General features: G+C 42.5%; 1 protein-coding gene across 1 annotated transcript in view; it reads left to right on the top strand.

The window, feature by feature from the left end:
* LOC136610023 (dynein axonemal heavy chain 3-like) overlaps positions 1 to 13,011 on the top strand; it is a 1,175,415-nt gene that overhangs the window by 580,559 nt on the left and 581,845 nt on the right. The window contains exons 35-36 of the mRNA XM_066589293.1: positions 5,056 to 5,186; positions 7,838 to 7,938. Of these exons, the coding sequence (XP_066445390.1) occupies positions 5,056 to 5,186; positions 7,838 to 7,938 (232 nt within the window). The remainder of the gene's footprint in view (positions 1 to 5,055; positions 5,187 to 7,837; positions 7,939 to 13,011) is intronic.

Below are 13,011 nucleotides of genomic sequence, written 5' to 3' on the forward strand. Positions count from 1 at the left end.
AGACATATTGCAGCGACTTTTAATTTGGATTGCATACAGCTTTATCAGTTTTGAGACAAGAGATTACAGGTATATATCAATATTTCTTTTGCAAAGTGAAGCTTATTGAGAATTATGCCATCCGCTTCACAGGGGAAAAAGGCTTAATGTATTTTTAATGCTGAAATGATCAGATAAAAACTGTTACTTGGCGACCTGTTGGGTTAAAAATGTAATGCTAATCAAAAATTTATGGAAGAGTATTGAGTTATTGCAATCCAATTAAGCCAACTAGTAATCATTTCTGCTAGTTCTCCTTTTACTACATACTATAGTTTTATCCAGAAAAACATTTTATTCTAAGACGTCTTCTTAAAATAAATCTGCAACACAGACATAATAAGTGTCTTACTAGGCAAAAACATATATGAAAAGTTAAGCAATTAAAGTCCTTACTTTCATAGATATTTCAGTTCAATAACCTGATAATGTTGTGATATAATTCAGTTTTGCAATGCTTAACAAGAGACTACCATGAATGACAATAGCAATTAAAATAAATTGTATTGCATTAAATGTATTAAGACATACGCAAATGTGATTACCGGTCAACTTCAGTAATCAGTGCTTTCCATTATCACATTAGCAGTTCTCATAAAACGCTAAAGGACCATGCTTCCCTTTCTTATTAAAGCAATCCCCCAGTCCTGGACAAACAATGATGGCCACACCACTTCTCTGGTTACCTGATGTACGCTGTGCACTATTATGCATTGGTAGTCTAAGACATTACATGCTGCTATGACTAGTCAGCACTGGTCATGTGGGCAGTAAGTGGCCAATCAAAGCAGTGTATAGTGTCTTAGACTAATGATACATACTTTTACATAGTTTTAGCGATCATTTTACATAAAGTGTTAATGGACACTAATGTCCATTAACCCTTTATCAGCTTCATTTGTGTGTAAAATGGCCACCATGGAGCTGTTTGCAGGGCACAGTATGTGGTCTGAGCTCTGCACACAGCTCCATTGTTCTTGCACGGGGCTGTGGGCAGAATACGATATAATCTCCGACTCCCACGCAGAACACAGCGTGTGGTCCCTATTATCTCTCCCCAGCTGGACAATGAAATTTATCGATGAAATCATCGTTCAGCAGAAGAGTGAACAATGGCAGCGTTGACACGCAACGATTATCACTCATATGCGATTTTTTGAACAAATTTTGAGCAATAATCATTGCATGTAAATGGGGCTTTAGTTGAAGCCCGGAAGGTCACTTTAATACACAAGATATACACTGTACATATAATATGGAGCTAATGAAAAGTCAGCAGTTCATGAATGCCATTTATGTGTTACTACTTCACTCTATTTCTGTCTTTTCAAAGTAATGTTCATTTTATTTCTCAGGTTAAATTCCGCCATAAAATGGAAAGAACATTAAATAATGAAAACACAACTTTTCACTGCTGAGCAAAATGTGGCTATCACAAAGCGCCTTTTCTTTCACATTGCATGTTCCATAGAATTCTCAAGCCGTCCTATAGTTTCTTATGTGGATAGCATTCTAAAACAATTTATATCTAAAAATGACAATTTGTGATAATATAATTGAAGAAAAATCCCATTATCAGTGAAATGTTCCATAAACAATCGCAATTAAGATTGCTGTAAGGATGACCTTCAACCTGATGGGTTGTTTGGGTTGGCTGATTCACAATTCCAGCAACCTGATTGGTTGTTTGGATTGGCTGATTCACAGTGATTGGTTGTTTGAGTTGGCTGATTCACCAAACAACCAATCAGGTTGCGAATCGAGCAGGAGTCTTGTGGAATAAGTTAATATGCTATCAGGGTAGGTCTTATTATTTGGGAAAAACAGTGTTAGGTAACAGGACAGGCGGGCTTGACTGAGCCATATCAATGTGTATGGCCACTTTAGCTTGCAGTTCTTAGCTCTCAATGCATAACCTATAACTGGCTTCCTCCAGCCATGAGCTGTTTATACAGGCAGATTCAGATGAGTGTAGGCGCAACTATGCACGCTGGCATGAAACGTAGTTGCGCCTGAACAAGGGGAATTTCTTCCCCTTCTGCGGCATTTCAAACTCCGCACCAGAGCCACGGGAAGATAGGCGCTGTCCGATCTTTCCCACACGATGTATTCATTATGTGCGGAGAAGATAGGGCAGGTCTTATCCTTTCTTGGCCGTACAATTAACATCCGAAAAAGAGCTAGTGAAAACGAAACCACTGAAAGCCTATTGAAATCAATGGTTTCGTTTTGTAATTATCACGGCTTCATAACAGGAGAAAACCATGTTCGTCTACAGCTAGTGTCTTTTCATGCAGCCGCTGCCTTTAAACACCATATAGCTACACATCTGTTTGTTTCACGGTTTCTGTTTTCTCTGTATTTTTCTTGTTGTTGAAACGGCTTCAATTTTCAAAAGAGTTTTGTCAATAGCATTATACACAAAACTAAACTGTAGAACCTTTCTAGACACCTAAAATGAAACGGGGTGTGTTGCCTTTGTTACTTATGGGAGTAGAAAGAGATATAATTATATATTTGACTTCCATGTTTAACAGTCAATTAGGCAACTACAGTAATCGTGATGTGTGTAAGACACTATTTTGGCTTTGTGAAAGATGGGACCATTTTACTTTTTTTTTTTACCTGTCAAGCCATATCTCCATTTTATGGAGTGTAAACACACACAAAAAGATTTAGCAGGTTGCCTTTCTATTTATGTGTGCAGTGATGTGGGTCTGTATGTCTTTAAAACAAAAGCAACTATTACATGCATTGTTTTTAACTGTGAATAATACAAAATATCAAATAGTAATTGCTCAATCTATTCTTTGATATGCATGCATAGGAGAATACAGACAAAGAGAATTAAATGTAAATTGTTCCACTATTCATGAGTGTCTGGCAGATGCCAGGCTGCGACATATCTGTTTATATTTGCAGGGAACTGATAACCCTTATCATAGAGAGGCAATGCATATCTTGCTCCTGTGATAAACTCCAAGGCTTCAGGCCAGAGTGATGCAATGAAAGAGCACATTTTTGTTCCAGAGATTTTGTAATTCTGCTGTCAAAAATAATGAAATTTAAGTGTCTCTGTGAAAAGTACTAAGCTTCTGAAATGCAATTTCATATTATTTTAAGACACAATAAAATAGAAACTAGAATTGTAACTTAGGTGTGAAGGGCAAGTTAAGGTTAAAAAGTATTAATGGCTCTTTCCAATAGACTATAGGCTTGGTGTACAAAGATTAGCCAATAAGATTGGCATTTATTGGCTGAATAGGATGACATGTTGGGGAAAACATAGAATTAATTTTTTTGCCGATTCTGCAAAGATGCTACCCAATCACTATTACATAGCATAGGAGGTTAAAATATAACATGACATGTCTTTGTAATGCATCTTCATTAACATTTTTGAGTTTTGCTTTTGTTTCTATTAAGTTTTGTTTTATATTACTTTGTGATATAGATGTGTATTGCTACCCAGAATCATCCTATGAAAGCTAAAGGCGCATTTAGACATAAAGGCGATCGCTCAAAACATGGCTTTTGAATGATCATTTTTGCATAAACTACTACTTGATACTAATGCCTATTAGTACCAATTAGTAGTGTGTGAGCCACCAGGAGCTATAGACAGGGAACAGATCACCTGCTGTTCTCTGAATAAACTCCCTTTGTTCTGCCACAGGGCTGACAGCTGAGACAATGTAATCAGCTGTAATCAGCTCTCCCCGGGCAGAACACTGCATGCGGTACTGCTTATCAGCTGTTTTGCTAAACGACGGATTTCATGCCAAACTGAAATCCATCATTCGGCAGAAAAGTGAAAGATGGCACATTTACACGCAACAATTATCGCTCAAAAGATGGCTTTCGACTGAATTTTAAGCAATAATTGTTGTGTGTAAATGGGCCTTTACTATTACTATTATGTTTTTATTTCTAATCTAGTTATGAATTCTGTGAATACCTAAACTAACTTCATTAACACATGAATACCTGATACTCAAGGCTCATGCAGACTAGCATAGCTTTCTGCGCTGCTAGGGCTAGAGGTTCCTATAGAAGCATTCACATGGAGATTGTTAGGTGCCCGAAACCCTGCACACCTAACATAAGATAGGACATGCAAGTGCAAAGTCGCATGTCGGCTCTGAGGTGTGGGCAAAGATAGGACATGCTCTATCTTTGCTGCCTGCTTTACATAGGCTCCTACGGGAGCCTTGAAAGCCCGCAGCCCGCATGTGAACGGGCTGCTTCAGGGACTTTGAGCAAACCTGTTCACGCAATCTTTAACAGCACTATTAGCAGCGAGCTTTTCTAGCAGCGCAGAAAACTACGCTCATCTGCATGAGCCCTTAATGACGTAAACATTTCTGAATCTATTTAACATATAAGTAACTACTATTCACTTTGGTTATTAATGTGGTAATCAATATAAAGACTATTTTTTAATTCATTTTTACAAAAATTACAATCAATATTTAAATTGTGTTTGTAACCTGCATAGGTTGAAGTATGTTCCTTTCCACCATTTCTGTAAGTTCAATTTTTTTTTTACTAGATGTTTTCTGAGTGGATGGGCTATTTCAGGTGTGACGTCAGACCTATTATGCCTTACATTTGTTGTTCCCGCTCTCCTCTCACAGCTTAATGCCCATAGGCTAAGGCTACAGGACTGTAACATGTTCCTCCACCAATTTCTTGTGTGAAGTCACTGTAGCATATTAGATTGATTTCTTTGTTAAGTGAGGAGGTGTTTAAACATGTACAGAAGGTCTAGGAAGAAATATCACAAAGTTAAGAGCATTCACATGCCTTATTGACTATCATAAAAAGTAAAAATATACTACAAATAGGAATACATGCATTAGTAAAAGAGGGAAAAATCCACCTGAGGGATGCAATTTCTATTACGTTCATCTATCATCTACATAAAAAAGAATCCTGAATTCAGGCAATATTCAGCTCGTATGTTTCCATATATCAATATCAGGAAAGTATTAAGCAATATTTCTGTTTCTCTAGGTGTATTAGCTAGTGTGTTCCGGAGTCACGCTACATGCAACACAAAATGCAGAAAATGGTGCATATTTGATGGGCCAGTGGATGCCGTTTGGGTAGAAAACATGAACACTGTTTTAGATGATAATAAAAAGGTATTTATAGAACAATGCAATGCTCCTATCAATGTTGATATTTCTTCCTATTTTCCTCATTGATTACATTGTCATACTAGTAATTTTCTCTTTGTATTATTGTACAGAAACAAACATTATACTATATATATATAAGTCCATTTAATGGGTTTCTGAAAATCAGGATTTACTAATACCACTATTACCATTTTTACTTTAATTCAAGTATCAAGGAAGTTTTTTTGTTCCTATGTACCACTATGTACACTATCTGCATAGTAACATAGTATCTTAGGCTGAAAGAAGACAATGTCCATCTAGTTAAGCCCGTTTCCACCCCTGCAACCTTGTATTCTCTTTTGTTCAAGTAGGACAATCATATAGTTCCCATCAAGTGATTCCCTCTTTCCTAATAATTGACTGATCTCAGTTTTCATCTCTAGCAATGCAGTGGATTTGCCTCCAAGTTTGGTAATCCAATGATTTTCCCCGGAGATCTCAATTAATTCAGTACAATGCCATTATAAAAATGTCCAAAAATTGGTATAACAGTTTTTTTTGTACCTGTCTATAGGCTCCACAACTGAGACAGAGGCTGTCCTTCAGAAAATTTTTCTTCATGCTGAGACAGGACACTTAAAGGGGTAGTCCGCCGCCCAAACTGATTTTTTTTCCCCCCATTAATGCCCTGTGGAGTAGAAGCATCACACACAACAGCCTTTCCCATAAAAATCGATATTCTGCTTACCTTTTCATTCCTTTTCTTCCCTTTATAAAGTTTGCCTGAAGAATTCTTCAAAGATGGCGCCGCTGGGTAGTTCCCATGATGCACTGCTGCCTCTCTCTCCTCAGCGTGCGCGCTCCCGATGACACCGGTCACATGACTGGAGGACCGGCGTCATAATGCAGACGCACGCTTCACTGCTTTGAATAGAGGCGGCAGCCGTCCGGTCCCATTCAGAGCAATGAGAGGGCAGGGAGAGCAGTGCGATCTGCTGCTAGAGCTGTGACAACTGTAACAGGAGATTCCTTCATCTCCCTGGCATGTCCCCTCATCACTGGATACTGTGACAGCCCTGTCACAGTGTCCAGTAATGAGGGGACATGCTGAGGAGATGAAGGAATCTCCTGCTAACAGCTGTCACAGCTCTAGCAGGATCGTGATCTGTAGCAGCACTTTTAATAGCAGAGAATCGCATCCTCAGCTATTGAAAGTGAAAGTAGCACCAAACATGACTGACACACACACAGCCCCCTCCACACATGCACCCCACAGTGTCCCCCTCCAGTGCCCCCCCTCCCCCGCAAGCCACCAGCTGACAGCTCCGACCAGCAGAGCCCCCTCCCCCCCCCACTGGCTGACAGCTCCGACCAGCAGCATCCTCCTCCCCCCCCCCCCACTGGCTGACAGCTCCGACCAGCAGCATCCTCCCCCCCACTGGCTGACAGCTCCGACCAGCAGCATCCTCCCCCCCCCCCCCCACTGGCTGACAGCTCCATCCCGGGACTACTGACTGACAGGTCTGTCACCCCTACACCTCCCCACCCCCACCCCTGACTACTGACAGCTCGCAGCACCCCTCCCCCGTGAGAGACCGGCACTCCACTCCACTCCCCCTCCTCCACTCCCCTTACCTGTCAGCTGAAGATCCCGCGGCCGCGCGTCCCCTGCAGGCAGACTAGAGCTTCCTGAAGCAGCCGGCAGAAGAGGATCTACTGCGCATGCGCGGAGTAGAAGAAGCGCTTCCCCGTGCAGAAAACACCTGGAGCTGGCCCGACAAGAAGAGGACAAGAGACTTGTCGGAACCAATGGCAACCGAGGAGCAACACAGGGGGGGGCACTCCAAAAGGTAAGTGAATAACTTCTGTTTGCCTAATTTACAATGCACAATGTATATTACAAAGTGCATTGTATTGGGCAAACAGAAGTAATGAGACCTAATGTTTATGGCCGGACAACCCCTTTAATGCCATCAGCCTGGACCAGTTTGATTTTGTTTTGCTTCCTCTGCTGTTCTTCACCTGCCCTGGCTTAACAGGGTTGTATTTTCTCTGTAAACACACTTCCCCATGTACTAACATAACTGGCTGCAGGGGAGCAGGGATACAGCATCAGCGGGGGATCGACGGAAGCACATTACTGGGTGACAGGGGGTGAGGGAGGGGGAGGGGCAGGCTGGAGGGGAACAGGGACAGCACTGGGTGACAGTATGCCTGTCATTGAGGGTTAGGGTGAGGGGTCGTTTCAGTCTTGGGGTTATATTATTTGCTGTAAATCTTTCCATGTTAATGAAGCCGGCTCTGACATGGAAGGATTAACAGCTACTAATGTAATCCCTAACACTGAAACAACCCCTTAACCTAAACCACCATCCCAACATGAATTTAATTCCCACACTGCTAGGACCTTTGAGGGCCTAGCTGCACACAGCCAATCAGCAGCATGTGGGCGGATAAAGCCCATCACTAGCACTCAACCCCTTCTGCTGGTGGTGACAAGATACAATAATACCGTGCATAGGGAAGGGGTTTTACAGAGAAAATACAACTTGGACAATCTCTTCAAGTTGCTGTTTTTATCCAGACGCTAGAGCCTGGTCTCACGTATGTGAATCATTGTGTTGAATATCACCTGCATTTTTATTGATTACATTATATTTTTAAACATTTAGCTCTGCCTGATGAGTGGAGAAATAATTCAAATGAGTCCCCAGCAGAACATGATTTTTGAGGTGCTAGATCTGGAACAAGCATCTCCAGCTACTGTGAGTAGGTAAGGAAAGTCTAGACATCTTATACAATGATATAATAATGATAATGTGTTCAGAATTAGAACACTTATCCATTCGTATACCGATTAAGGCCTTTTTCAGATGAATGTATTTCATATCTGAATTTCATCTGTGTTTTGCGAATTATAATACATAGCTAATGAAAAATCTATGAATCTATTTACATGGGTGTATATAATACACACATATTTGAAAAATACTGCATGCACTAAAATTCATCCTTTTGGTAAAACATCACTCTTGGGGCTAAGGGATGTGGACTCAAAGGTGCTGGTGGTACCAGGAGCAAACATAGCCAGGACTAGGATTACCAGGAGAAGTTCCGGTGATGTTTTAACTAAAACTGTGCTATTTACTGCTTTAATAAAGCAGTAATTGAGCATTGCTGGGGTGGACACTGGGCACGTAGGGAGCTGCAAACTGAGACTGCCTGGCCAACTTTCTTTGAAAACTCAGTGAAGATTCAGAGCTGTATTTAGCCTTCCTAATATTAACATAGTATGTAACGCCGAATGAAGACAATGTCCATCTAGTTCAGCCTGTTTATCCTCCTATGCTGTTGATCCAGAGGAAGGCAAAAAAACCCAAGAGGCAGGAGCCAATTAGCCCATTAGGGGGAAAATTCCTTCCCGACTCCCTAATGGCAATCAGGCAATTATTAAAAGATTTATTCGGAAGGGGGCCAAGTGTATTATAAAATAGAAAGGATAGCTATATACAAACGAGAGGGTATCTACAATGTTTGAAAATACACTAATTTCTTATAACTCTGCAGGCTTCTACCTTCCCCTCTACCCCCTCCCCCTCCCCCAAAAAACCATTCCAGCTGTCTGCTTACTTTTGTTTTCTACTGGATATATGGTTTAATGCCCTTTAGCCCTGTGTTCAAGAGATCATTTATCTATGCTTGTCCTGATTAGAAGATAAGGAATCTGCGCATGTACTGTTTCCTCATCTTCAGCCCAAAGCAAGCATCCTCAGAGAAGCTCACATTGCTTCTTTGTTGTTTAGTTTTCCCCTGCTTTCACTACGCATTTCTTGACTTCAGATCTGCAGCAGAACTTGCTCAGGATAAAAGCCACCCAAGCCAGTGATTAAAAAAATACACACCTCAGTATCACATATTACTCTATTTAGTAGCATTTATAATAATAATAATAATAATAATCTTTATTTGTATAGCGCCAACATATTCCGCAGCGCTTACATAGACAGGGGGAATACAGAAAGACAAAAGTACAAAAAATTACAGAACCACGGTTACAATCGTAATCAGTTGGTGGAAACAATAGGGAAGGGTCCTGCTCCAACAAGCTTACATACTACAAGTAATGGGGTGATACAGAAGGTAAAGGGGCTGGAGATGTGCACGGTATGGCGAGGTGGAGAGTGAGGGATTCTATACACAAACAATGGTCAGATGTTTGGCCGTGTGACGGCAGAATCGGTATGACTGCAGGGGCAGTTTATGACAGCTAGCAGGGATTGCAGTCAATAGGTCAGGGAGCATGTTATCAGGTGGCATACAGAGGAGTCGGTTTAGGGTATGCGGTATGCCTCCCTGAAAAGGTGCGTTTTTAGAGCACGCCTGAAGTTTTTCGAGTCCTGGATTGCCCGGGTATCCTTTGGTAATGCGTTCCAGAGGGCTGGTGCTGCTCTGGAGAAATCTTGGAGGCGGGAGTGAGAAGTTCGAATTAGAGGGGTGTGCAGTCTAGTTTCATTTGCCGAGCGGAGAGCCGGGCTGGGTGATGGATTGTGATGAGGGAGGCAATATAGGGGGGCGCTGCACTGTGGAGGGCTTTGTGGATTAGGGTAGTAAGTTTAAATTGAATTCTGTATTTAACGGGCAGCCAGTGCAGTGACTGGCACAGGGCAGAGGCGTCCGAGTAGCGGCTGGACAGGAATATGAGCCGGGCTGCGGCATTCAGGATGGATTGGAGAGGGTAGAGTCTGGTGCAGGGGAGGCCGATCAGCAGTGAGTTGCAATAATCGAGTCGTGAGTGGATGAGGGCAACAACAAGTGTTTTCAGCGTGTCTATGGTGAGAAAAGAGCGGATTCTTGCGATATTCTTGAGGTGCAGCTGACATGTTCGGGCGAGAGATTGGATGTATGGGGTAAATGAGAGATCGGAGTCGAATATGACCCCAAGGCAGCGGGCATGCTGTTTGGGAGTTATGGTGGTGCCACACACTGAGATGGAGATGTCAGGATGAGGTCGGTTTGTGGAGGGTGGAAATACCAGTAAGTCAGTTTTAGAGAGGTTTAGTTTTAGGTAGAGAGAGGACATAGTGTTGGAGACAGCAGACAGACAGTTGGTGATGTTTTGGAGGAAAGGTGCAGAGATGTCACGGGAAGAGGTATATAGCTGGGTGTCATCAGCATAGAGGTGGTATTGGAGGCCAAAGCTCCTGATGGTTTGTCTAACAGGGGCTGTGTAAATAGAGAAAAGGAGGGGGCCGAGGACTGAGCCTTGGGGGACCCCAACAGCAAGGGGAAGAGGAGGGGAGGTAGAGCCAGCAAAGGAGACACTGAAGTAGCGGTCAGATAGGTAGGAGGAGAACCAGGAGAGAGCGGTGTCCTTTAGGCCGATGGAGCGAAGCATACTGAGGAGGAGTTTATGGTCGACAGTGTCAAATGCTGCGGAGAGGTCGAGGAGGATCAGTAGGGAATAGTCGCCCCTCGATTTGGCTGTCAGTAGGTCGTTTGATACCCTTGTAAGGGCAGTTTCTGTCGAGTGTTAGGGTCGGAAGCCAGACTGTAGGGGGTCGAGGAGAGAGTTCTCTGATAGACAGCTTACAAGGCGGGAGTAAACCAGCCGTTCAAGTAGTTTGGAGATAAAGGGGAGGTTTTAGATGGGTCGGTAATTGGCAACGTCAGTCGCGTCAAGAGTCAGCTTCTTTAGCAGTGGGGATATGATGGCGTGTTTGAAAGAAGAGGGAAAGATGCCAGAGGTCAGAGAGAGGTTGAATATAGTGGTGAGATGGGAGATGACCACTGGGGAGAGGGATCGGAGGAGGTGTGAGGGGAGAGGGTCGCTAGCGCAGGTGGTGGGGCGAGCAGAGAAGAGCAGTTTGGAGACTTCTTCCTCTGTCGCTGGTCTGAGTACAGACATTGAGCAGGAGCTAGATGCAGTGCTGACAAGACTAGGGTCAGGGCTAGTCTGGGATTGGGAAGTTATTTCCTGACGGATGTCATCAATTTTCTTTTTGAAATAGGCAGCCAGCTCTACAGCACTGAGATCCGTCACCGGGGGCTGCGGTTTAGGGCCGAGAAGGGAGTGAAAAGTATCAAAGAGCCGTTTAGGGTTGTGGGATAATGAGGAGACTAGTAGCATTTACTTGCTACTAGTTGATATAGTTGCCTTTAATGTGGAAGGATGATGAATCCCATTTATATTTATAGTCAGGAAAGGTATCATTTCTCCATTAGGAGAGCACCTAAAAGGTGTGTGAGGAGACTTATAAAGCTATCCATGCTCCTCTGGGAAATATGCAAATAGGAAGATGGAACAATACCACCTATTGGAACGCAGATTATTGTGCTCAAAGCGTGTAGTCAAGCTCCATTACCTGCCTGCTTCTCCATAGTGCAAACCGATATACCTGTGTACCATCCTCTGGCTTCCCCTGACTACACTACCTGCCTGCTCCTCTGTACTGCAAACTGATATAGCTGTGTACTGACCTCTGGCTTCCTATGACTATGCTACCTGCCTACTCCTCCATAATGCAAACTGATATACCTATGTACAGACCTCAGGCTTCCCCTGATTACACTACCTGCCTGTACTGGTCATAATAAAAGGGTCCAAACCTGAACCAAAATTGTGACAATCTCACTAGTCAAGCCAGAAACCTACTGCACACTGATGAGCGGCAATTACCTTGAAACAGCTGTCTGTGCATGGCTATTCTGGCTTTGGCTCACGAATCCCAGTCATTGTTTAAAAAGTCTGACATTAACTTGCAAGAATGCTGCCTTCCAATCGGTGGGTCTGCAGAGGTATTGTTCTATCTTCCCATTTAGACTATATTTATGACTGCAAAACTGAATGCATATCTGTATATCTGTCTCAGATTCTAGAGAGAGATGCAAACAGTATGCACAGAAATGTGTGGGGCTATCATTATTAATCTCCATTGCGCTGCTCACATTGTCACACTCTAGCAAATGAACTGAGCATGAGCTGTAGCAAACAGGGAAGGATAGAGAGGTGCCTGCAGCCCAGAGGACACATAGGGGAACATGTATGTTGGATAAGCAACACAGGAGTAAGATGTATCAAATGTAATAGGATGATATTATCTTTTCCACTTTTGATACAATTAGAAATCTAATAGGGCATGTTCACCTTGTCCCCCCACACACAAACAGGTGAGAGTTGCTCGCGTGGTCTAAGACCTTTGCTACACAGTAATGTTCTTGGAAACCAACTAATGGTTTATACCTATCTGCTATTTGCTTAAACGTCGATTATATTACTAACTTGCCACATATGATAAGTGGTCTCACAGCACACATACCTCTGCTTCTAGAGGAATGTCCATTGCTATTGGGAAAAACATCCCTTTCACACCTTTGGTCTCCCTTCTTGATCTAGGGAATCGTTATGTATTTTTAAAGGGCTCCATTGCACACACTAAAATTTCATTCGCTATCTATTATGACCAAACCAAAATCAAGTTATTAGGTTGCTCTGCTCACTTAAAAAGCTCCCAGAGTTTGCTGAAGGCCTAATAGTTATGGGGCAGACATTAATATGGTTTTTGACCCAACAAGAGATACCACCTCACAGGCATCCTCAATTTCTCAAAAACATCTACATAAACGTAAACCAGCTCTCACTGACCTCTGTCTCAGAGATTTCTGGATAATTATGAACTATTAACTATTAATTATAGTCAAAGACTATACTTATTACTCCCAGGTAATGCATAAAGCATGCATCAGAGGGGGGTTAATTATGCTATGGACAAGATCAAGAGAAAAATTCTCTATTTGCTCAAATCGTTACCCTAAAAACCTGCATACAAACTCTGTCAAAGACACTATG

The sequence above is a fragment of the Eleutherodactylus coqui genome, chromosome 2 (assembly GCF_035609145.1).
Source record: "Eleutherodactylus coqui strain aEleCoq1 chromosome 2, aEleCoq1.hap1, whole genome shotgun sequence".
In the NCBI taxonomy this organism is placed as follows: Eukaryota; Metazoa; Chordata; class Amphibia; order Anura; family Eleutherodactylidae; genus Eleutherodactylus; species Eleutherodactylus coqui.